The following is a 26,391-nucleotide window of genomic DNA, read 5'->3' on the forward strand; positions in this document are numbered from 1 at the left end:
TGTTGCATAAGTTAACCAAAGAAAAGTAAAAATTTTAGAGACACCACTTATCACAGAATGAAACGGTCATATCTGAGTAAGTGTAGAGAACAAGAATAACTTCATGTTGGTAAACTACAACCCCAGTTCGACAAAAATTTGGAGAGTAAATTGAAAACAGTTGGTGCATCATGAAAGGCAAAATATCACAAAGACCCTGAATGGTTGAGCAGCCACAATCCTGTGTCAAACAAGAATGAGACAACATTCCTCTCAGACCAACTGGTCTTCTCAGGTCCGAGATATTTATGGACAGTTGTTAAATTAAGAAAGGATGTTACACAGTGGTAAACATGTACCTGCCCCAACTTTTTAAGGATGTGGTGCTTCCATCAAATTTAAGATGTAATTATTTCAGAAAATTGAAAAAAAAATCTTATTTTTGACATTTGATAAGTCTACGATGTTCTATTTTGAATAAAATATTTGAACTTTGGAACTGGGGAGATTGTAAATCTGTTACACAAATTTCAAAGAGACAACATAATTAATTTTTTTTAGCTGAGCAAAAATATGGAACAGACTACAAATAGAGTCAAGTAAATAACTTTATATTAAGTTGCAAATCCTTTGCTTGCTATAATTGCATCAAGCCCGTGACCCACTGGCATCATCAACTTGTGTATTTTCTTCATTTTGAGATTATTTTCCAAGTTTTCACAGCAGCCTCCTTGACTTATTACATGCTTAGTTAAAGTTATTTCTAATGATTGACTTGGTCAATCTAAAACCTTCCTTCTCTCCCATTAACTCATTGACAGCAGTGTTTGGGTTGTTGTCCTGCTGCCAAATGAATGATCCCTGATGAGTTTGGTTGCATCTCTCTTTCAATTGGCAGACAAAAATGTCTTTTCTTTTCTTTGATGATGCCACTTGTAGTTGTTTTATGCCAACAGTTAACAGTTTCACACCAGAGGCATAGCTTTTCATGGCATCTCAGAACGCTTTGATTATAATTTCAGCGTCCATGTTAACAGATTAGAACATCAACATTGGCTTTGTTTACTGTGTCATGGCTGAGATGGGTGGCTACCTAGAGTTTCATCATGGTGCCTATTTTTCATGTGGGAGGTAAGCGTCAAGAAAGTAGTTCTTAGAAAAATATGCAGTAAAAATGTTTTTTTTGTAAGCAAAAGGTTTTTAGATGAATTAAACTAAAACTAATCACTACCTAGCCAGCATGTCAATGTGGGGCGCATAATGTTTAAATTTGGTTTGCAGATAAGGGTCCCAAGTGGGTTTTCCGCAGTTTCCACGGTGGCTTCACCCGTGTTTGCTCATATGTGTTTCAATTTGGTTCTGACTGGGTTTCAGATGGGGCCAAACTTTGTGAGTTCCACAGGACAAATGTAGGCCCCATATCTTTGCCCACATGAGCACGAAGAGGGATCAGACTGGATCTTAAATGAGGCCCAACTGGGCAATTTATCTGAGACCCATTTAGGCCCCATCTGTGTGACTTTAAGAGGGATCTGACCGGGCTTTAAGTGGGACCCAAGTAGGAGACTTTCATGAGAAGCATGTAAGCCCCATATGGTCCTGAAGTGAGCTCAGGCTGGGTTTTAGGTGAGGCCAAGTAGGTCAGTTCTATCAAACACATGTTGGCTTCACCTGTAGGTTCCCATGTGGGCATGAGGGATTTTACCATTTCAAACTCAATTAAAGTGAATTTGTACTGGGCAAATTATCCAAAGTGGCCCCACCTTTGCTCACATGACCTTTGATTATTAATTGAGGCTAATAATCCATATTTCAGCTTGAACAGTCATATTTAAAGGTGAACTATGCAAGTCTGGTGACTTTTTTGCCATCTTGCCAACCCTCCTCTCTCTCCTCTCTCCCCCACCAGGTCATGTGCATTTATTTTCAACAAAGCCGACAAGAACGCAATCCACGGAGTGCTGAATAATGTTATATATCATAAAGGATGTTATGATGTGTATATTTGTGTAGTTTTATCTGTCATAAACAAGAGGATTATGGGTTACAAGGCGCGTTTGTGTTGTGGTGCAGCCGAGATGAGAACTGGAATACCGGGCACTGATCCTGCAGGGTTCGTTTTCGGTCAAGAGATGCTAGGAAGAAGGCAGAGAGCCTCCTTTTTCCCCCGTAGCAAATCATTTCACCATCACAATTACTCCCAATCTGTTAAATAAATTAATTCATTATTTAAATATAATAATGGTAAAAGTCTTAAAGTAAATACAAAAAAATAGTGGTACAAAAAAGACAATATAAAGTTGTTTTCAATGAATGTTTAATAAAATATGTTCTCGTTTTAAACATAAAACATTTGAGCTGCAGTCTTTTTTTCTTTATTTAAAAAAAAGAGAGAAAAAAATGAGGCGGAGAAACTTGAAGTGATAACTAAAGCTTTGACCTCTGAAACTGAATGAGTCCAAAATTGAACAAGCTCAAGTCCAACATAAGATAGCCTGGGTGCAAAGTTTTACCTACTGGAACTCTTCCTCTCGGAGTACCCAACCCTCCAACTTTTTTTGAAGCTCTCTCTGAGCTCTTACCGTTCTGTTTCCACTTGTCACGGGCTTCGATGAACCACTTGGAGAGGGCCTTTTCTGCATCCTTCTGTGCGATTCCTTGTGTCAATGCGTTCCTCTTTAGCGTCCTAAAAATAAATCACAAGAGCCAGAGTTGTAGCAAAGAATAACAAAGTTCATGTGCCATCATGCAAAGAATATGGAAAACGACATACAGTGGCCTCTGCTTAGATTTATTGTGCTCCCTTTTTACGCCAGCTGTAAACTGGAGAGTGCATCTACTTATGTAGATCAGATATTTCGCCAAATTTCAACATTTTAAGGCTACAAAGATAAAGGAAGTTACATGAGGTAACCATCCATCCATTTTCTATACCCGCTGAATCCGTCGGTTGGGTCGTGGGGGGCCTGGAGCCTATCCCAGCGGTCATCAGGCGAGACAGGCCACCAGTCCATCACAGGGCCACACAGACAAACAACCACGCACACGCTCACACTCACTCCTAAGGACAATTTTAGAGACACCAATTAACCTAACATGCATGTTTTTGGACAGTGGGAGGAAGCCAGAGTACATGAGGTAACATTAACTGAAATTTACCGTATATAACGTTGAAAAGACGCAGCTCTCGGAACTTGTTCTTGCCATGGCGTCCAAAAAGGTTGAACTGGAGTGCCAATTCATTGGACATGAGGAATGCTATCATTCTCCTGGTGGCATCATCCATTGAAGTCCTTCCTATTTCTCCCACCATAGCAATCTGAGTGTATGGAGTGAAAGGCACAGGGAAGAAAGAAGAGTAATCAGTTAACAGCTCATATTATATTTCAGTGCCAAATACAAATAAAATTAAACGTGTATCAGTTTGAACTTTCAACTCTTCTGGTGATATCCACAAAATATCAGATTTCAGCACCATCACCATGTGTGTTTATTGACAACAGAACGCTGCATCCCACCGCTACTAAATGTATATAGCTGAAGCCTTGTACAGTATATTTATGATATTCACTTTCACAGGCCATTAAATGTATAAACACGGGCTAAAGTAGTCGGTCACCATTTTCAAGAAATGTTTGTGCATTTCACTATAGTCTCAGCTCGCTGCTTAGAGTGATAAAATGACAAGCAACCAAGCCACAATGTCACTTATTTACTGGCAAGGTTTTCTGATTTTGGGGTTGCACCACCCATTCGGACGTCCCGCCATTCTGACAATTGGATGCCCATGTCGGATTGGTGGGAATGTTGAAATGGCGGCATGTAACCCATGTTTTGTACCCCATGGTCTGAAAAAGTATATGTAACTAAAACCAAATGGGTCCAACAGAGTGTTTCCGAGTCCCATACCATGCCCACTTAGCCCATTTATATTCCCTATATGATCAATGTAGTCAGCCTACATGGGTTCCCCATGTATTACCCATGTAACTAAAACCAAATGGGTCCCACAGAGTTTTTCTCAGTCCCATACCATGCCCACTTAGCCCATTTATATTCCCTATAGGACCAATGTATTCAGCCTACATGGGTTCCCCATGTGGCACCCATGTAACTAAAACCAAATGGTTCCCACATAGTCTTTCCCAATCCCTTACATCCCTTATGGGGCTCATACAGCCAGCCCACATGGGCTGGCTGTATGACCTCCAAAATTTGCCCAGTTATGCTGAATGATAAGAAGAATAAAAAAAACATGGAAAAGGCTTTTGGTGATCAGAAGCATGTAAGATGTAGAGGCAGTCAGACAGCAAAACTTCACTCGTGTTTTTAGTTAAAGTGATAGAAGATAAAAGCTGCCGGATAAAATGTGAAGTAAAGTGTAAAACAGATACTGTGTGCTCTATTAAGCCAAATACAAAAAAGGTAATTTCAAAGTAACAATAGACTGTGGAAATATATACATATATATGCATGTGTGGTGGGACAGCTTCTTATCTGAGAAACAGAAGGGACTGTTCCAGGACAGTGTCCTCACGTGAAGTAAACATTACAATTATCATGAGTTGATAACAATTATGCTGTCCCTGTATTGCAACAGTCATCATGAGTATAATACTGATTGTTAAATAAGCTCAAACATGTGGAAAAGTGATATGTTCAGCTACTTCCACCCACTGCCGCTAAGTTTTACGCAACCACTGTGGCCTTTCCCGGACGACTGTAAATTAGGCTTTATGGTGGTAGGATAGGTAGTTGTAAGAAAACTGTGACACTGTAAAGACTGTATCATACTTCACTTTATGCACAATTGATACTCACTAAAATCACAGCTAATTGTTCAATTTAACTCTTCCCATCTGGTATATATAATGTGGTTCACTACATTATATAAAGTCTGAACCTAGTTTTCTTTTGTATACCCAATATAGGATCACCTTGCGGCAATCTGTCTGTGATTGATAGACAAATGACACCTTTTGTGACATTTGCATTGGATCTAACTTTCTTTTGTTTTTTGCCCAAATGTACATTTCATCCATTTCATAGCTGTTTGGTTTTTTTTAAGTCAAATTACACATCATGAATTTTACAGAGATCCTTCCACTACTCTGTTGCCAAAATGATTTCCTCTGTAATACTTGATTCCAGTGGGCTGGACGAAATGGTTGGACAGAGATAACCCTTCTGGAACTGGAGACTTTGAGACCCTCTGATGTTCGGAGCGAAAATCGTAGAAAGAATTCTTCATAAGTTTGTTCCAACAGAGAAATGTGCAGCTAAGAAATGACTTTAGACATTCTGTGTTTCATGCAGACAATGTAAACATGGAATTTTTGTACAAGATAGTAGATTAAAACTAGAAAGAGCTGTTCCTGCGAAACAGCTGTGAGAATGCATGAGCTGAATTACCTTGCTAAAAAAATCTTAAGAAGCTAAAAGATTTGAACATTTTAAAATTTGAATGGTGTCTCTAGCTGAAAGTATGCTAAAGTAGTTAAGATTTGAAAGGATTTGAAGGATTTGAAAGGATTTGAAGGATTTGAAAGGATTTGAAGGATTTGAAAGGATTTAAAGGATTTGAAGGATTTGAAAGGATTTGAAAGGATTTGAAGGATTTGAAAGGATTTGAAGGATTTGAAAGGATTTGAAAGGATTTGAAGGATTTGAAGGATTTGAAGGATTTGAAAGGATTTGAAGGATTTGAAGGATTTGAAGGATTTGAAAGGATTTGAAGGATTTGAAAGGATTTGAAAGGATTTGAAAGGATTTGAAGGATTTGAAAGGATTTGAAAGGATTTGAAGATAAAATTAAGCTAAAAACAGTTGAAATGGCTGAAAGTATGCTAAAATAGTTATAAAAATTTTTTTTTTAAAAATCTGATATGTTGAGGATTGAACCCTGGCCACATGAAAGAAAGACTAGTAGCTTTACCATTAGGCCACTTTGTTCTGTAAGATGTGTACTGCATATGACCTACTTAAAGACTACACAGATAGACACAGAGCTAGCTGCTGCAGCCGCGGGACAAATCTGAGGCGCAGACTGTCTTCTAACACGTCCTGTGACAAAAGTTGACCAGCTAGAAAAATAATTTGAACACCGTTAGAAGCAGAAGGCTTAGAGGAACTTAGCAAAGTAGTTTTACATCTGTGGAGTCAACTATATTTAAATCCAAGCAGTTTGAAACACTTGAAGCTGATTCAAAAATGGCAGATTTCGTCAGAATTTGAGAAGTTGTTCAAGCTTAAAGGCTCATAGTTCAACATCTGTCCATGTGAGCTTTTTAGGAGTTACATTGGGTGAAAGAAGACAAGTTTTCCTACATTTTAAGGCATAATTTGTTTCTCTCAGTTAAACTGTATGAAAGTTATAGTAATTTGTTTGAAAAGTTGAAACTTATCAGCACTGCTGAATGTCTCACTCTAAAATCCAAGAAGGAACCTAATCTTCATGTTTTTTAAACTGTCATATTTCAAAATTGGCCGAATATTTTTAAAAGATTAAACAATTTGTAATAGCTGAATGTCTTATGAACATTTTAAAATTTGAATGGTGTCTCTAGCTGAAAGTATGCTGAACTAGTTACGATTTGAAAGGATTTGAAGGATTTGAAGGATTTGAAAGGATTTGAAGATAAGGATTTGAAGAACTTAATTTTCATATTTTTGAAACTGTCATATTTCTAAATTGGCTGAATATTTTTAAAAGATGAAACAATTTGTAATAGCTGAATGTCTTATGAACATTTTAAAATTTGAATGGTGTCTCTAGCTGAAAGTATGCTGAACTAGTTAAGATTTGAAGGATTTGAAAGGATTTGAAAGGATTTGAAAGGATTTGAAGATTTACCATTACTTTTAATGGGGAAAAAAGTTGAACAAAAAGCTTAATATCTTAAAAAGTTGAAAAGTTAGAAACACCAAAAAATATTTCCCATCGAGAGCTGAAAGAGCTGAATATTTTGATACCAAATTTGTTGAAATAGCTGAAAGTATGCTGAAGTATTTGAATGCCGAAAAACGGCGGAATGATACGGAATAATAACTAGAAAGAGCTGTTCCTGCGAAACAGCTGTGAGAATGCATGAGCTGAATTACCTTAATAAAAAAAAATCTTAAAAAGCTAAAAGATTTGAAAATTTTAAAATTTGAATGGTGTCTCTAGCTGAAAGTATGCTAAAGTAGTTAAGATTTGAAGGATGGAAATGATCTGAAGGATTTGAAAGGATTTGAAAGGATTTGAAGGATTTGAAAGGATTTGAAGGATTTGAAAGGATTTGAAAGGATTTGAAAGGATTTGGAGGACTTGAAAGGATTTGAAAGGATTTGAAGAATTTGAAGGATTTGAAAGGATTTGAAAGATTTGAAGGATTTGAAAGGATTTGAAAGGATTTGAAAAATTTGAAAGGATTTGAAGATAAACTTAAGCTAGAAACAATTGAAATGGCTGAAAGTATGCTTAAATAGTTATATATAAAAAAAAAATTAAAAATGTGGTCTGACATGATGGGGATTGAACCTGGGCCACCTGCACGAAACGCTGTTAATGTTACCATTAAGCCATTTCGTTCTGTGAAACTAGTAGTGCATATAACCTATTTACAGACTACACAGACAGACACAGAGCTAGCTGCTGCAGCCGCGGGACAAATCTGAGGCGCAGACTGTCTTCTAACACGTCTTGTGAGAAAAGTTGAACAGCTAGAAAAATAATTTTAACACCATTAGAAGCAGAAGGCTTAGAGGAACTTAGCAAAGTAGTTTTACATCTGTGGAGTCAACTATATTTAAATCGAAGCAGTTTGAAACACTTGAAGCTGATTCAAAAATGGCAGATTTCCTCAGAATTTGAGAATTTGTTCAAGCTTAAAGGCTCATAGTTCAAAATCTGTCCATGTGAGCTCTTTAGGAGTCACATTGGCTGAAAGAGGACAAGTTTTCCTACATTTTAAGGTATAATTTGTTTCTCTCAGTTAAACTGTATGAAAGTTATAGTAATTTGTTTGAAGAGTTGAAACTTATCAGCACTGCTGAATGTCTCACTCTAAAATCCAAGAAGGAACTTCATTTTCATATTTTTTAAACTGTCATATTTCAAAATTGGCTGAATATTTTTAAAAGATGAGACATTTTGTAATAGCTGAATGTCTTATGAACATTTTAAAATTTGAATGGTGTCTCTAGCTGAAAGTATGCTGAACTAGTTACGATTTGAAAGGATTTGAAAGGATTTGAAGGATTTGAAAGGATTTGAAGATAAGGATTTGAAGAACTTAATTTTTATATTTTTGAAACTGTCATATTTAAAAATTGGCCGAATATTTTTAAAAGATGAAACATTTTGTAATAGCTGAATGTCTTATGAACATTTTAAAATTTGAATGGTGTCTCTAGCTGAAAGTATGCTGAACTAGTTACGATTTGAAAGGATTTGAAAGGATTTGAAAGGATTTGAAGATTTACCATTACTTTTAATGGGGAAAAAAGTTGAACAAAAAGCTTAATATCTTAAAAAGTTGAAAAGTTAGAAACACCAAAAGTAATAGCAGAAAAGAGCTGAAAGAGCTGAACATTTTGATACCACATTTGTTGAAATAGCTGAAAGTATGCTGGAGTAGTTGAATGCCGAAAAACGGCGGAAGAATACGGAATAATACGGAATAATAATAAAGAGAAACAGGAATGTAATAGTGAGAATGCTTAATGCATTCTCACAATAAAGAGAAACAGGAACTTAATAGTGAGAATGCTTAATGCATTCTCACAATGATGAAGAGAAAAAGTAAAGCCATAAAAACAAATGTCACAATATCAATAGCTGTGTCATACTCCGGTTTTGATTCTGGCTTGTGCCCTGTTTTGGTAGTTTTCTTTGTTTGTTTCTGGGGTTCTTTTTCCCTTCTCTCTTCTGCCTGCAGAGGGTGTGCATGTGGGAGGCAGAGCTGACATGCTTGTTTGGAGCTTTACGAGGCACACCTGTTCCTGATCGGCGCAATCAACAACCCTTCTTAAGGAGTTTCTGGTCGACGCGCCGATGCTGGATTATTCACCTACCTATGGTAGAAGTTTGTTGAGCAATGCGTGTGTCCTCGAGTACCATTTGGTCTAATTGAACTGTATTCTTTTTCTCCTCAGCACGGCTGCCTCGTGAAGACTGCCTGGGCCTGCTCTGCTCCTTCCACGCCTCTGCTCCAACACCCCGCCTAAGCTCTACCCTTTTTGTAGAGTCTCTTTTGGTTAAATTCTTGGACTAAAATAAATCCTTTTTTGTTTTTTCCCACTTCGGCTCTGTGCGTCCCTTGGGTCCACATATAACCACCCGTGACAAGCTGCTACCTGTTTTCACGTTAATTTACAAAAAAGTGGTTTGACGGAAATTTCAGCATCCCTTTCAATATCGCTACTGCACCATCAGTTTGAGTCACTTTATACCACATGATTTAGTGTATCTGGTGTGCAAGAAAGCATTTAAACTCGTATCCTTAGCATTTAGAATTTGATCTGCTCTTATCATAGCTGCCACTTGGATACTTCTGGGTCATTCAGTCAGTTATGAACCATTCTCATTGAACAGTTCAGCAGGATCGTACTAAGGATATTGCCATCTTTTGAGACATTCCACAAGCATGGCCAAGATGTGTGAAAGTTCAAGTAGTTGTATTGTGACACAATCTCTGGATTCATCTGCAGGACAACTGGACCAATCTAAAAGAAAATGCAATGATTATTAATTTCGCTTCAGCTACCCCCCCTTACTTCTTGATGTGCTGATAACTGTATGGTATTATACAGTAAACCTAAGCTGCTAATGCAAGAAGAATTTCGCATTGTCTGTCGTTGTGTTCACAGGACCTCATTCAAAATGGTGCTTTGGCTCTGCTGCAATCTTTTCTTTGTTTGATCCCACAGTGTGCTGGACCAAATATTTCAACTGAGACAGTTCTAGTGGAACAGGGGACTGGGAGCTTTTGAGCAACTTGAGGGAAAAAAAACCTGCTACAGTTTATGGGTCTCATCTAATTATCTAAAAAGACAAATAAATAAAGCTGATTCGGAAACTGTTTTAGGAATTTAAACAATTTAACCAACAGAAATGCCTAAATGCTGTTTCCTCTTAAAAGAAAGGATACAAATCTTGGAATGATTTTTTTATTACCTCAGTGTTTAAATGTGTTTAAACAGTTTAACTCAATGACTCCCTTTTCTCATAAAAAATGCTTCAAACAGTGACATTTTCCCTCTAAAATAAACCAGGTATATGGTCATTTCTGTAAACTGTCTGTTTAGTCGGATTCAGATATACAATGTTTATTATCAAACGGAAAACTTTTGTTTCACTGCTAAACTGGCGATATTAGAAGTAACAAACGTAATAATAACAATAGAAATACACACATTGTAAACAATACAAATATGTAACTGTACAGTAATTATGAAAAAAGTCATAAATATCCATCCACCATGTACATTTGCATGTGTATGTGTACATTATTACTTATTACATTTCCATGATAACTTAATGATTGATTTCCATGATGAATAATTAGTTATTGCCCAGTTAGTTGAAAGTAAGAATTCATCAGTTTAAACAGTGCTCCTAAATTTAGAGCTGGTGTTTCTATTTTCAGTCTCGGAAATCCTTTTCAAAGCACTAGTCTCGGAAGTGAAAAAAATTCCGCCTGGAACCCTGTTTATCAGAAAATGTAATGCCAAAAATTCTTATTGTTTTTTCAACACTGGAATGGTAAATCCTGTTGAGTGTTTTCTCTGATATTTAATTAAGTTTCTAAATATCTTCATGCTGGATGAAGTTTTCTAAAAGATTTGTTATCGATGTCCAAAAACTATGTTTGCATGTGGATGATAGGTCAAACGCTAAAAAGCTGTGAACCAAATCTTAAATCTTCCCTAGATTCAACACGTTTCAAATGTTTGAATGTTTGAAAGATCACATCTTTTAAAGAAGCGTCTCCAACATCATTGAGACTTCAAGGAGAAAAAGCTAGAGAAATGATAAGGGCTGTAGATTTTGTACCGTCCTGAGACATAGCCTTGATTACTATGTGTTCAGATAGTGAGTAAGAAGAGTCTGAAAGAAAGATAATCTGTTGAACTGTAGCTCCTGATACAGTGACTATCAGAGGGTGGTATTAAAAAGCATTCATCTTTACCTAACACGCATGAAGTGTCCTTAAAGCTGCAGTCTGCAACTCTTTTTCAAGCATAATGCCTGGAACTGTCCGGGGATTCTGAAAGTAGTACATTAAATACCCCAATACAAAAAAAATGAGTTCTCTAGGTCCCCTATATGTCCCGCTAGGTCCCTCCAAAGCCAGCAGGTTTGTTTACAAAATTGCAGACCGGACCGGTAAAAGGTAACCAATCAGGTTACGAGCTGGGCTCTGCTGCCTGTCAATCACTGATTGTGCACGCGCGATACAAGGTAGGCTCGTCCCCACGCTTATTTATCTAGACTATTGAACTTCATTACGGGCTAGTCTACTTACTGTGTCTTCCATGATCGCAAATGACAGGTGAGTTGATGAATGAGTAATCGTGTACGCGCATCTGGCGTGCACGTAGACGTGCACGAGTTCTCATGTGTTTTGATGGGGCGGGACAGGAAGTTGAATAACTTTTTATTTTTCGGTTAAAAAATAAGCATTTCTTGCATTTTGCGACTACGGAGGTCACCGTTTTCAACTTCAAGCCTTCTGATAGATCATGTAAACTCTTAAGATGCCTAAAATTAGGACTTTACGTATGACAACAACAGATCCCACAGACTGCAGCTTTAAATTCTTATTTTCACCTACACTTGGATCCTCTTGTCATCAAGCTATGCAAAAGTCAGATACGGACCCATTCATTAGAATCAAGTGTGTTGGAATAGAAAAGAAAAAATGCATCGATAGGTATCTTCAGGACCAGGATTGGGAAAAGCTGTGTCAGGGTACATGATGCATGTAGTTCTCTTGTGTTTCACTCAGCAAAAATACAACAAAAAGTATTTTAAAATGACCACAGAGGAATGTTCTGGTTGAAAACCTTATCTTTACCCATTATCAAGTCATTGGGTTAAAAGAATGTACTTGGAGCCACAGAAAGATTGTGTGTCACTATAAAAATGCCCGTGATAGTGGCTCACATAACCATCTTGTTACACTGAGAGGTCCTTCGGTGAGTCTGTTCTCGTTTTACCAGGTACAAAAACTGCATCTTTTGAACTAATATATCGTAATGTAATATTTGTTTTTCTTAAGGTTTTTTGTTTATTTCTAAATAAAATTTTTCAATAGAACTACTATTAATATGATTTTGTATGTTTTTGTATTAAAGACATACATCAATTTTATATCTGTTAATTTGTGTTTGCAGCTGTTAAGAACTTCCATCTATTCTCTGCAGTCATGATTAAACTGGTAACGTATATGTTATGTTGCTATAGATATAATATCCAAACATGAATGTAATATTGTCATTAAACTACAGATCATACATACAAAAAAAAAAAATTTCTGTGATGATTTTTTCATATTTTTGTATTCTATCATAGCTGAGTCTTATCATTGTTGCAGTATCGTGTATTGGTAAGTTAATTTCATTAACTACAGTAACAATTTTCAATTTCAACAACTTTCATTTAAATTAGTGGTGAAGCATATAATTACTTAACAAATCATTATGATTATGTTTGCCAGATTCTGTGGTACAAGGTTATACTGGTAAGCCTAACTTGATTTTATTAAGTATCACATCTAGATGCTGTTTCAGACTCTGTTTGTTGAGGAGCCCTGACTCTACTGACTGTTTTCACATTAAAATTCAAACCACTGAATTTTGTTTTCTTCTGTTTACCCAGTAGTTAGGGAAAGATATGGATTGTTTTGAAAATCTGTGAACAAATTTATTACCAATAGATTTTTTTTACCATGTATTCTTACAGGTGTCTAGAAACACCTCACAATTTATCCAAGGCCAAATCCCATAGGAATTTCCTGGACAGCCTTTCAAAGTTGGGGTGCCCAGAAGGCCTATGTAGAGCTGTGTGGTCTGGGACACGCTCACTCCTGATAAATAACTTGATGAGGTCCACTCTGCCGTAATACCAGACCCAGAGTGCAGGTGTCCTTCCTCTCTCAGCCAGAGTTTTCAATCTCTCTTCCATCCTCTCTTTGAACAGTGAGACAATTCTTGGGTTGTCCATCGAACCTGTAAGAGAGAGTTTACATTGTATTACCATAATGATACATGTAATAATAATTTAAAATAACAATAAGTTAAATTTAAAATTATATTTAAAATGATATTTTCCTACATAATGGAGAAGGTTAAGGAAAGGGCAAATTACCTCTTTGCATTTCCTTTGCTGTTCTGATGAAGTTCTCCATTTCTTCATACTCCTGCTCACTGAAAACAACATCTTTCAGAACAAACTTGGCAATTGCTGCTGATGCAAGAAGGTGAAACCGGATGGACTTGGCATAAGGCCTGCCTGAGAGAATGTGTTCTGCTGTGTTGCTGCCTGGGTAGACCAACTGTATCATCTCTTCCAGTCCAGTGTCTGCCATGATTTCCCCAATGGAGCCCAGGAAACTTCTCAGGAGATGAAAGCCTCCAAGCCTTGTCATGATCGGCAGATCACATTGGAGAACTATCTGCGTTGCTTTTATCCATATTGGCATGTCAAATGTGATCACAGCAGGAGTCTGACCACTGCGTGTACACTCCATAAGAGTGGTATAAATAGTGTTGTAGTCATTGGGGTCCCCCTCAATGATGGGCAGAAATTCAATATGGGACTTTTCCTTGCATCCAGGTTGGTGTATCAGTTTCATAAACCCATTCCAGTTGTGGTGTTCAAATGTGGTGTGGTAGTTCTGGATAGCCCATCCTGCCATCCAAGCAATGTCTCCAGACTTCAGTGCTGGTGGGTCTTGATGGAGTTCAGCGATGGGAATCAACCTGATGTCTGCCAATCCTTCTTTACTTTTTGGTACAAAGAACTGCATGTTTACCTCTGTTACTTTGAGAGCTGCTACCTTTTCATGCACTGTCATTTTTCTCCTTGGTATGGTTGTGTGAAGCTCTTGTTGTCTTTTTGTTGGAGCAGGAGATGTTACTCTGATGATGCCCATTGCATGGAATGATGTGTTTCCTTGTAGTGACACAATGTTGAGATCTATATTATCACCAACAAATTGAAGAACAGTGCTCTCTGCAGGGACTGAGAGGGTTCTCTGATTTTCCTCATGCAATTGTTCACCACTCTCCTCTTGGTCTTCTGAGTGTTCTGTAGATAGGACTGCATCCATCTCTGCTTCCTCTACCTCCATAGCATTCCTTCCATCCTCGTCTGTGATTATGGTATCTTCACCAAAGCTACCACATCCATTTTTCACATTCAAGTAACAATACTTGTAATCATGAAGCTCAGCATAGGATTCAGAGTATCCTAAGTTATGAATACGGTCAATCAACCACTTAGATCCAAACATGTGGTCAAGCTGAATTGTGAGGCCTAGTTGGGAGGGCATCACTCCAGCTCGAGGGCGGTATGCTTTCAGCAGGTTCTGTCCCCAGATTGCTACCTTCTCATCAGTTTTCACAATTGCCTTCAACAACTGTTTGAGGCTGTCAGGAATCAACTCCAGTTGGTTCTGTGTATTGGTCATGCTATCTACTGATGGGTACTGCTTTTTGTCCAGTGGAACTCTTGCCAAATCTCCACAGATTAGGTGAATGGCAGTGGAAATGATGACCTCTTTGAGTGCTTCATCATCAGTGGTTTGTATGGGGTCAATGACCTGTTGGCGGTAATCTCGTAGTATTGACTTGGTAGTGTCTTTTAGCCACACAATGTCCCCTCTTCTCTCATCTGATGTGAAGCAGAGTGATTCTTCATAACGTCCCTGAAGCTTTTTTTTGAGATACCGTCGTACATATGTAAGACTTTTGTCCTCCGTGGGGTCAAGCTCTTCCATCTTCTTGTGGATTTCAGAGAGACTTGTTACTCCGTGCTCCACTTCCTCGTCCAACCATGTGCATAGTTTTTCAAACAGTAGCTGTCTCTCTTCATCTATGGGCCGTCCAACCTGGAGGTGGAAAATATTTTTTAATTGAAATAATGGGCTTCAGTAACTTAGAGTCAGAAACTTATGGTCTTGAAAAGTAATACCTCAGAGTTGGTTACTGGGTTCTCAAACAAGGACCGGCACTTAAGATGATACAGTGCCTCTTCAGCAACCAAATCTATTATTCCGGACAGGCGACCAGCAACTTCCACTCCCCAGGCATCCCCTCGTCTCTTAGCTGTCTCCAACAAATGCTCTTTTAGTCGGCCCTGGAAGCGATTGTCAGGTGCACGATACAACCTCCGGGCTTTATCTGCATTATAAGCACACATGATTTATATTGTTAAGTGTCTTACTATGGCAAAGAAATCTTAGAAATCTTTCAAACTATTCATGTGGACATGGACGGCTAGATTACTTACCAGGATGTTTTTCAACTTTTCCAACATCAATGCTTTTATTGCAGAGGATACAAACATCACGGTAGACCAGATGTGCTGTAGAACCACCAGCATTTGAAGTGCTTGGCCCAGAGGCCCTGCTGCGTTTGTTCATCCTGTCTGATCTTTTGTCCTGATCATGAAGTTTTCATTCATGGCACAGCATGTACCTGCTATATTATGATTAGTTGAAAGGATTGTCAGAAAGTGGCCACAAAATTGACTGAATTAAACAAAATGTGTACTTTTTTGAGTGGATACACGTCTTGAATAATGATACAGATTGGTTCTGCAATCCAAATGATACATCAGCTTTGGGTCATCTCCTTACCTCCAGTCCTCACGTAGTCTGTTAATCAGGACTGCATCATCTACGATCTCACAATAAAATAATAGCTGCTCGTAACCTTTCTGGCTGACCGTTGATAGTTTTTGCCCCTCAGTGCCAGAACCACCACAGATGAAGCACCTCAGACCATGGCAATCGGTGGTATCCGATTCCATACTGTCCTAGAAGATAAAACAGCTTGGTGATTTTTTTTCCCTTTCTCGAATATGCAACTGTAATATGCCAAAGAGAGCTGCATTAATAGACTGAGTGCAATGACACTTATCTTATTTGTATTACATCATTATAATATAGGCTATATAGTGTAAACAATCTAATTTCCCAGTAAAGCTTTTGTAGTAGTTTTGATGGTAGCCAAATCTAAAGACAAGCCTTCTTTCGCTGTGTTATGTTTCTTTTTCCCCATAATATACATTAGTTAACTGCTCAATGAGCCTAAAAACAAAACAAAATTAGCTAGCTATAAAGCACCAGCGCTGCTAATCAAGAATAGTGATTTGACTCCATAACTTGTATAGTAAAAACAGTTAAATTAAACTAATACCAATACATAAATAATACATACATACATAAATACATAATACCAATGTAATCATAATTTTAGCTTCAAATACTTAATTATAGCTTCAAATACTTACTGTTTTTCCCCCAAAAGAGAGACCTTTTAACTGTCAGATGTCTTCAGGTACCAACTGATGGTCACCAACTGCCACAGCGCCAAAATTCCAAAACTGGCATTCCAACATTCCAAAACTTTTGTGGTGTTCTTTCACAAGGTAGGTTACTTTTTTTAATAATTCAATGTGGAAATGAGCTTGTATTGACATTTTTGGTACTATATGGTCCAGATGTCAAATATTACCCTTGGTCACACTTTCGTTTACATCAAAGTAATGCCACTTTATACTCAATTTTGAGTTATCAGGTTTGATGCAAATGGTTAAAATATAGTGAGATGCTGTTTCAGCTTAATACCAATATAATAACCAAATTGATACTGTAAATGATAACTGACCAGCCAGATAAGGTGAAAAAAAAACACAGCAACAGTTAAAAGAATGAAAACACAGTTGATTTGACACGTTAGGCCATTTTTGCCGTTTTTGTCTAGAAATGCAGTGTAAATGTGGTCAAAAGGTTTTTTTGTTGTTAAACCACCACTTAATTTCATTCCCTGGGTCAGTACTGTATGGGAAAATGTGTTCCTTTGTGTCTGTATGCAGTTTACTTAAAAAGCTATCCCACATTCTGAGAGTTTTATCATTGTCCGGTTTCCAGTCTAGGGCATTAAAGGGTTAAAAATGTTAAGTTCAGGGCATTATTTCAGCTTAATACCCAATAAAATAATAAAATCAATACTGTAAATGAGAAATGAAGAGCAAGTGGGGGAAAAGCACACAGTAAAACATTGAAATAATGAAAAGACAGTTGAATTTCTACACGTTTTAGGACATTTTTTTCTGTTTTTGACCAAAAACGCAATTTAAATGTGGTCAAATATCAAAAACAACCACTTATGTGTATTCACTGGGTCAGTATTGTATGGAAAAATGTGTTAATTTGTCTCTGTATGCAGTTAACTTCAAAAGTTATGACCCATTCTGCATCCTTTTTTTCAATCTGTCAGGTTCCGATTTTTACATAGGCCTTCTGGGCACCCCAACTTTGAAAGGCTGTCCAGGAAATTCCTATGGGATTTGGCCTTGGATAAATTGTGAGGTGTTTCTAGACACCTGTAAGAATACATGGTAAAAAAAATCTATTGGTAATAAATTTGTTCACAGATTTTCAAAACAATCCATATCTTTCCCTAACTACAGACCCAGAATCACCTTGTGACGATCTGTCTACGATTGGTGGGCAAATGAAACCTTTTGTAACATTTACATTGAGTCTATCTTAATCTCTTATTACTCTTAACTTTTGATTTTATTTCTTTTTCAAATTTGGATCAAACTATCTTAAAGTTTATTTTAAATGGGGTTTTTTTTGGTCATATTACACATCATTTTTATCAAATTAATTCAACTAATTCCTGTTGCCAAATGATTTCCTCTGTAATACTTCACTGCAGTGGGCTGGACAGAGTGGTTGGACCGAGATGACCCTTCTGGAACTGGAGACTTTGAGACCGTCGATTTAACGATCTGCCCAATTCCTGTTGACATACAGGCCAGAACTGTTTCATGGAAGAGTGTGGAGGAAACAGGGGACATCATTTTTAAGTAAAAGACTACATATCATATCTAATTATTGTTTCTTTTGCAGTGACATTGTGTTATGTGAAACCAAGTATGCTTGTAATTTAAAAGGCTAATAATTTAAAAGAAAATGGAATTAAAAATTTAAAAGTTCTTTTCTACCAGACAAATCTGCAGCTAAAAAAATAGCTTTTTACATTCTAACTGTTTTTCATGCAGGCTATGTAAACGTGGAATATCAGGTGAAAATGTCGCATCATCAATAGTTGCTGACACTCAATCCCTTGTGTTCATGTTTATTTACATTAATCTCAATAGGAACTGCACTGTGGATGTGGTAATTAGCACTAGTTCTGTCAGAACCACTCTCGTCAAAACGAGACGAGAACAGAGATGAATTTCAGAATCTTATTCTGAATGCATACAATTGTGTTTTGCGGTATGGCTCTGTTCGGAGGAAGTTCCCGACTTTTCCATGAGCTCCATGGAAGCCAAAACAGGGAACAGCAGCATCCTCAGGTGGAGTGCCTTCCATTTGCTTTAAAGGCAACAAACCCCCTAGAACAGAGCAAGCAACAATGAACAACAGTATGACATTGTTTGGCATGAGAAGTCAGTGGAGCAGGGGAGGTGGTGGGTGCAAGCAGAAAGCCAAAAAAATGCAGTGACAGCAATCCAAGTTTAAATGAAGTGCCCCAAATGCCAGCATCCATTTGCGAGCAGCAGCTGATTACCCATTGAGCGCAGCTGGTTGTGGACAGGGGAGCAGGTCGTTTAGGCCATTGGCGTTTAGGCCGCAGTCGTTTAGGCACCCCTGCAGTCGTTTAGGCCAACAGAGGAGTCGTTTAGGCCACAGGTAGCAGTCATTTAGGCCAGGCTACCTGAGCAGCTGAAATCTTTATTACATCACTTTGTACATTCGTTATTATAAGATATAAGTCAGCTCTACTGGTCTGTCTGGGTAGCCTACATATCTATGGTAAATTATTTAATAACCAACTTTAGTGTGGAAACGTTTTTTTTATTTAATAAATGGTGATTTATAAAGTGATGTAATAAAGATTTCAGCTGCTCAGGTAGCTCGATGACAATGCTTGATTTATGGGCAAAACATGATTAAAACATGATTAAAAAACACTTCTAAAAGTGTTTTTAATCATGTTTTGCCCATAAAATAAAGGCATTTTAACTATTAAGAAGATGAGTGCCTTGGTATTCTACAACTTTTGGAAAAAGCTGCATAACTCTTGGACAATGGACACATGGCTTTTGCTCCATAACCTGTTTTTTATGATGCAAACACCTGCCTCACATGTGCATTGCTCTGTGTGAAACAGCAGCTGGACAAGTTTTAACTTTGTCACTAAACAGTGTACGATATGTAAATTTTATCCCCACCCATTGTTTTTCAACTCATTGGAATGTGACAGTTTGCTTAAATTCTTCTCTTGCATGTTTTTGCAAATTAGGTGGAGGGATAGGTGAGAAGAGGCGAGTATAAAAAGGCTGAGGTTCCAGCAACAGTTGAGTTCTACCAGGAGGTGGCTGTGGGTGAGTTTTTTGTTAAAAAGTAAACAACTTTTAAAAAAACAATGTTATTATTTTTTATTTGTTGCTTATTGCTCCTTCTTTTAATAGAAGAGTGAAACCATCCTCATCAGCAGTCATGATCAAACTGGTAATTTTTCTACTCTTTGTATTTTATTTAAAAAAATTCAACCTAAGAACTTAGTCATTACATGTATTACTGTTTACACATACAGCATGGCATATTCTTTTATGTCAACATGTTTAATATTCTTTATTTCTTTTCACAGTTGAGTGTAGCAATTGTAGCAGGATTGTTTTTCGGTAGGTTCATCCTAGTAACTCCAGTGACTTTCACAATTTAAAACTCTACTATCAGAGCTGTACACAGCTCTTGAAAATTACATTAATCTGATTATCTTTTACAGCCTCGGTGGAACCAAATGATGCAACTGGTAAGACCTTTTAATTTAGTTTGATCAACATCACACACAAGACACAGTTTCTCAGTCAGTGTGGAAGAATCTAGTAGCTTCTTGTAAAACGAGACTTTATCTTAAAGGGTTTTAGATTATTTTCAGCCTTGACATAAACAATTAAAGTTAAACCATCCAGTCTTCATTTTGTAAAATGTACATTGATAAATTAGCCTTGCCTTGCCTCGCAGAGTAGCATGGCAATTATTTGTTTTGGATTTTTTTTACTTACTAGTAAAACCAACTGATGAAAATCATAACACCCTTTGCGATAAGTTGCTATAATTTACACTAATGTGTATATATGCCATGTTGATAGAAAAACTTTGTGCCTTTACGGGGTTAACCAAAGAGCCATATATTACCTGGAGCTTTATAAATGGAATGACTTTTTGTAAAATCTAGGTTTCTTGTAACACCAGAACTTTTGTCCTTCTTATTCTTGTAAAATGTTGGGAAACTAAACAAACTAAACAAACCCCCCCCCCCCTCCCTTAGTGCCACGTCAGAGATTCCAATTGCTTTGCAGTTTTGATCTAACAAACAATATTCAAGTCATCCCATTTTTTCTTTTTCTTTCGGAACTCAATTTAGGAGTGTCGTGCTACAGTTCCTCCCCCATTTGTAAGTAGAATACACATTTTGTTTCTCAATTCAGTATGCATATAGAATATATATTTGTACTGCTTCCTACATTTGTCTGATTGATAACACAACATGCAAAGTTACAGAAAGCTTTTTACTGCCTTGTCTCTAAAGAATTTAAATTCAGTTGCTTAATTCCAGATTGCTGGACAGAGTGGTTTGACAGCAGTAACCCTTCTGGAACTGGAGACAGGGAAAACCTTGACAAACTTAATAGAAAATATCCTGGTAAGATCTGTCCTACCCCCATGGATATTGAAGCCAAAACTCTGTCTGGACTTAGTCCAGAAGAAGCAGGTGATGTGATTGAAATGTAAGTAAAGTACAAGTGTCAATTATGAATAGTGTTTAATGCAGTTTCTCATCTTCTGATTGTGTATGTTTGTTTGTTTTTTCCGTTTAATGAAGTCATGGAGGTAGCAAATATTTGAGTGTTTGTATCCATCATGTTACTTTCATCATTGCTTTAATTTCTTTTTCAGAAGTGAAACAGATTCCGGATTCATCTGCAGAAAGAGGGATCAACCAGATGGGCAGTGCAATGATTATAAAGTTCGCTTTAGCTGTCCCCCACCGTATTGTGCTGAAATAGGTAGAACGGAAGAACAGTTTACACATGCAGTGTTAAGTTGCTAATGCAAAGGGAATCTCCCGTTCTCTTTAAATCTGTATCTGCAAAAGTATCTCTTTTGAATGGTCATCCTATTTTTTTTTTTTTTTTTTTGCTTACCTCAGTTTGCTTGACCAAGTGGTATGATCGAGACCAACCCAGTGGCTCAGGTGACTGGGAGACCTTGGGATCTTTGAGAAATGAAAATCCAGGAGAAATCTGTGAGAATCCTTTGTACATTGAGGTTGTTACCACTGACGCGATGATCCCAGCCATCTACACAGGAGAGAACTTCTTTACGTATGTTACCTTCAGAGAGAAGTTTTGAAATGTTTCCATTCAGCAGAAAAAAAACTGTCAGAGCTTTTTAATACTATATTTGTTCCTTAAAAATGTTGAACTTTTTTTAAAAGTCAAAACAACTGCAGAAACAATATTAAAAAAGACACTGGTGGTATTACTCATTAAGGCACACTCCAACATCGGGGTCCCAACACAGACATGAGAAGACATCTTTAGATAGAAACAAAGACCACACGTTTGTGGTCTCAAAAATACTAGCAGTTGTGATCAACTTCACCATAACTACAGAAAAATATCTTGTTTTAGACACTGTATTTAGTATACTTTCTAATGGGCATAAGATAGGAATCAATGGAATTATTGAACCACAAGAAAATAAGACCAAGAAAACAGCATATGAACTCCAGCGTCCACCATCTTTCAACACGAATCCACCTTCATTGTTATCATTCCAAAGGGTCTTGTTAGCATTTTGAATCATCTGTGTATGATCTTGAATTTGAAATACAAGATCATACACAGATACCTCCTGATTTTAAGAACCCATATTTTTCCAACATATGCGGTATAAATGCTCTTCCACAATGAATGTCATTGCTTAGTTCAGTAAACTGTGTAGCCCAGAGGTTTAGAATATGACTGAGTGGTGCCCATCAAGTTTGGTGGTGATGTCAATGTGTCATTCACCACAGTTAAAACATTATCAGCATAAACATTTTTCTTGTGTCTCTTAGATAAATCTACATATAAACTAACTCATTCTAAAAATGAAGGCTGATCTTTCTAAAAATTAAAAAAAAAATCATAAAACCATGACAGTGTTAGTGAAAAGTAATATTTTTCCAAATCTATGGGTAAACCATCAAAACTGGTATCCCACTGTGAAATTGTCAGAAGATAAATATTTCCCAGTTTTTATTTATAATCATTATTTTATCTGTGGTACTATTACTACTTGATCATGATGCAGCTTGATTACTGTTATTGCTGTGTAATACAGTTGTATTGTTGGAATGGATTTTTTAAATGTTATCTGCAGTTACTGGAGCACATAATATGGCTTAGGTTTTGTTACTCTTTCTAAATTTAATTTCTTTAATTATTTTTCATCATTATTTTTATGATAACTTACTTATTGGATTTTTTTAAAATTATTATTAACTTTTATCATGATAGACTTCATGGAACTGATATTTGAGCAAGTTATGTTTCTGATATCATAGTTAAAACAAATGTTCAGATAGCCATTTTTATCCTTTTATCCTTTAGTTTTTCTCAGTGTTTCTCTGAAAGAGCAGCTCTTTTCCAAATTGTCAAGATGAACTGCCTGGAGCTTCTGCTTCTACAGTGAATAGAAACCACTGTACATGGTGTAGATCGGGGGTCTTCAACGTTTTTCAGGCCAGGGACCCCCAAACTGATGGAGCAGGGACCCCCCTACTATTTATATGGCATACAATTGTGTTTTATATTTAACGGGGCCTAGTGCCGTGTATAAACATAGCTACTCTGTTATTGTACATTCAATACTAAGCTATTCAAATAATACACAGGTTAATATATTCATGTTTTTATTTTAAACATGTGCAAGGTACAGGGTGGCTATGCCACTGCCATTTATAAACAAACATCTTGCATACAACACTGAGCTATTCAAATAATCCACAGATTTTAACTTTAAACATGCATGTAGATGGGACAATGAATCCTCAAACCATCTGTGGATGGCACACGTTTGCACACAATTTGTGAGAAAAAACCGTTTGAAAAAAAAAAAAAAAAAGTTAAAAATCGTCTAATCAACCAAAGATTTCGCGACCCCCCTGCAGTACCTCCGCGGACCCCCGGTTGAAGACCTCTGGTGTAGATGATGACTTTACATGAGGGAAAATTAATGTGGCAATATAAATGTCTATAAAGCTGCTACTGCAGATCATTAATTTCCACGACCTGATTTTCTTGGGAACATGTGCATCACCTGATGGTAGACTTGGTCTGTTTCGTGCATCTTATCAAAGTCAGCAAAAAGCTGGCCACTGACATTGTAATGAACCTAATTGTTGCCAATCTGTGAATACTTCCAACTCTTTCCTGAGAATAAGAAGTCAATTACTGAGTTGTACTGAGACACTGTCTGGACCTCTGTTAGGACCTTTATTTCTACAGGAAGCCTATTTTATGTTTGTTTTTCACAACAATATTCAACAGGACACAGGAATAACTGCATGGAGGAATACAGCATAAAGGCATTTTATGAAATTGTCTCAGAAAGACTTTATTATATCTAACAAAGTTCAGTTCATATCTACATCAAAGAAGAATTAAAATAACTTTATTTTGTAACATGGATATCCTGGATATTGTGTTAATAGATATAGCATTTCAACATTTCAAACTATACATTGCAAGATTCCAATTCAGAAACTTATTTGGAAATTTCCTATGAGGCAGTGGTGTTAACCAATCCCTCACCATGCATCCCACAAAGCAGATGTCCCCCTGAAGAGTTGTTAGCCTAAAAAGGCCTGTAGAGGCTCTAAGGGCCATTTCAGACCAGGGCGGCAAAGCTTGGCGGAACGGAAGCGATTTTCACCGGCGGAGGTGAAAATACATGGAAACAGATCTGTCCTTGCACACCGACGCGGCGGTAGTCGGGCGGTAGCGGCGCGGAGACGCCTCCGTCCTGCGCTGCTTTTGGAAAATAGAACTCGAGCGGAATTTGGACGGCAGCGGCCGGCGGTGTGCCGTTGAAATGAATGGGGAATGCAGACAGGGCTGGAGCAGAACTACCGCGGCCGCGGACTGTCCAGTGTGAAAAGCCAAGTTGAACACACCGCCTGATAACCGGCGTAAGGGTAGTCGTCCACTATTTCGGCACGTCAAGCCGTATCCAACGCATTCAATTCATTTTCAATGAAATCCGGCCGATCGTTGTTGCCGTGCTCGCAAAGCATGCTGGGATTCCGGCACAGCGAGCGGGGGACTTGCGGCACGTCAAAAAGTTGGGCTCGCTCGAACTTTATGCAAATTTTCCACGGCAGACGGAGTGCGTTATCCAATGACAGTAGATCATGTGATCTCCTGTGTCGTAGCAGCAGCAGCACAATAGCAGCTCTCCTCGCTCGCAGATCCGGATCCATGGTGCAATACGAAATAATGTTCCATTGCTGACGATTTATACACATTCATTTCCCTCCAAAACTCAAATTTTTAGAGGGAGAAACTTCGGTTGGTTAAAATCACAAGTTATTTACTTTCCCCCGGAGCCATTCTACACGCCCCTCTGTACACACCCACTGTTGTAGCAACACGGCGAGACTAGGCATCCAATCCGGCGAGTTAAGTTGACGTGCCGGAATAGTGGATGACTACCGTCTGCCGTCGTTTCGCTGCCGCCACGCCACGCTCTGGTCTGAAATCGGCCTAAGACTCCAAAGTTGGTTTGTTTTATGACTATTTTCCATTTTCCATTAGTGTGGACTGTACATTATAATGTATTTGATATTTGAATAAATTTTTTTAGTTTTCTATATAGGAGATGGTTATTTTTTGATGTACTTCATTAAATACATGTAAAAAAATCATGTAAAACTATCTCACAGAAAATTTGTTAAATGAATAAATACATTTTGAGATTTCTTGCTACTTACTATATCAATATCTGCTTAATGTAATTTTTTCAGCTTTAATCCAACCAAGGGATTTGTTTGCCGTAATAGGGACCAAAGTTCCAACACCTGCAAGGACTACAAAGTTCGTTTTGGATGTCCATGCGGTTACTGAGCCCTGACTTTGCAGCGATAGCAATGACAGGGGAGGAAGGAAATTCACCTTCTTATCAATAATTTTTCTCTGGTGTTTCTTTTCTGGAATGTTTAATTGATTACAATGGTTGATACAAATTATCCATCTATTTCAGTACGATGTCAGTTGAAGTCTAGTTTTCATTTAAGCCATACTGTAACACGATGTCAAAGCATCTCATGAAATAGTGATTTATTGACTGTTGCATCATGTTTAAAAGGGTAACTTGACTTTGAAATGTTATTTTTGCATTTAGCCATTTTTTTTTTTTTTTTTTTACACATTGCAAACTATTTGGCTGAGGGTACAAATAAAAATTAGATGGTTACGGTTTGGAAAATATAATGGCTTGCATCAAAACTGACCATGTTATAACATACTTATTCAAAATATAGTTTTTTTGGATTACTGGCTGCAAAGTCCCACCCCTTCAGCTATGACTTTGTGACTTTTTTACTTTATTCATGCGGCTGGTTTTATGGGAAAAGGAAAAGTTATGTGCTTCATGGAAAACTATGTGCTTTATCCGTGTATCTTCTTTGTGATTATGACATCTATATTATCTTTGACTAATGTTGGGAAACAAATAAACAGTGATTGAAATACTAAAGAGGATCACATGCCTTTTTGTAATTAACTTAATGCAGTTTATTAATAAATGAGCTCACAGTCTCAAATGGAATTATTATTTGATGTGAGGAATGCAGACATGTGTTATCAGCAGATGGTGAGATTTGATTCACTGAACAGAGAAGTGCTTGACATCAGTGCTGTTTGACAGAAATGTGAAAAAGAACATGTCATTGAATCCGAATTTTTTATCAAAATACCTGCCAACTCCAACAAGCACAGGTATAACAGTTATACTCTAATTGGTACTGTGCTGTCTCCTCGTATTCAACTGACTTTCTTTCTATTTATAACATAGAACATATTGTTTCCAGGGCAGGATCAGTGCCCTCATAACTTTACTTTCTTTT

The 26,391-nt window shown here is 37.4% G+C and overlaps 1 protein-coding gene across 1 annotated transcript; it reads left to right on the forward strand.

The window, feature by feature from the left end:
• The first annotated feature begins 19,712 nt into the window (after window positions 1–19,712).
• Window positions 19,713–25,390, forward strand: LOC142375655 (uncharacterized). The gene is made up of 7 exons (XM_075459799.1): window positions 19,713–19,724; window positions 19,864–19,897; window positions 20,002–20,028; window positions 20,836–21,007; window positions 21,177–21,286; window positions 21,430–21,604; window positions 25,291–25,390. The coding sequence occupies exons 1-7, from the start codon at window positions 19,713–19,715 to the stop codon at window positions 25,388–25,390; spliced, it is 630 nt and encodes a 209-aa protein (XP_075315914.1).
• The last annotated feature ends 1,001 nt before the right edge of the window (window positions 25,391–26,391 follow it).

The sequence above is a fragment of the Odontesthes bonariensis genome, chromosome 24 (assembly GCF_027942865.1).
Source record: "Odontesthes bonariensis isolate fOdoBon6 chromosome 24, fOdoBon6.hap1, whole genome shotgun sequence".
Classification (NCBI taxonomy): domain Eukaryota; kingdom Metazoa; phylum Chordata; class Actinopteri; order Atheriniformes; family Atherinopsidae; genus Odontesthes; species Odontesthes bonariensis.

Excerpts from the sequence above, each read along its gene's own strand:
- LOC142375655 (XM_075459799.1), top strand. Across the intron at positions 21,287-21,429 it reads ACCGTATTGTGCTGAAATAG|TTTGCTTGACCAAGTGGTAT; the intron begins GTAGAACGGAAG and ends TGCTTACCTCAG. Across the intron at positions 21,605-25,290 it reads ACAGGAGAGAACTTCTTTAC|CTTTAATCCAACCAAGGGAT; the intron begins GTATGTTACCTT and ends TAATTTTTTCAG.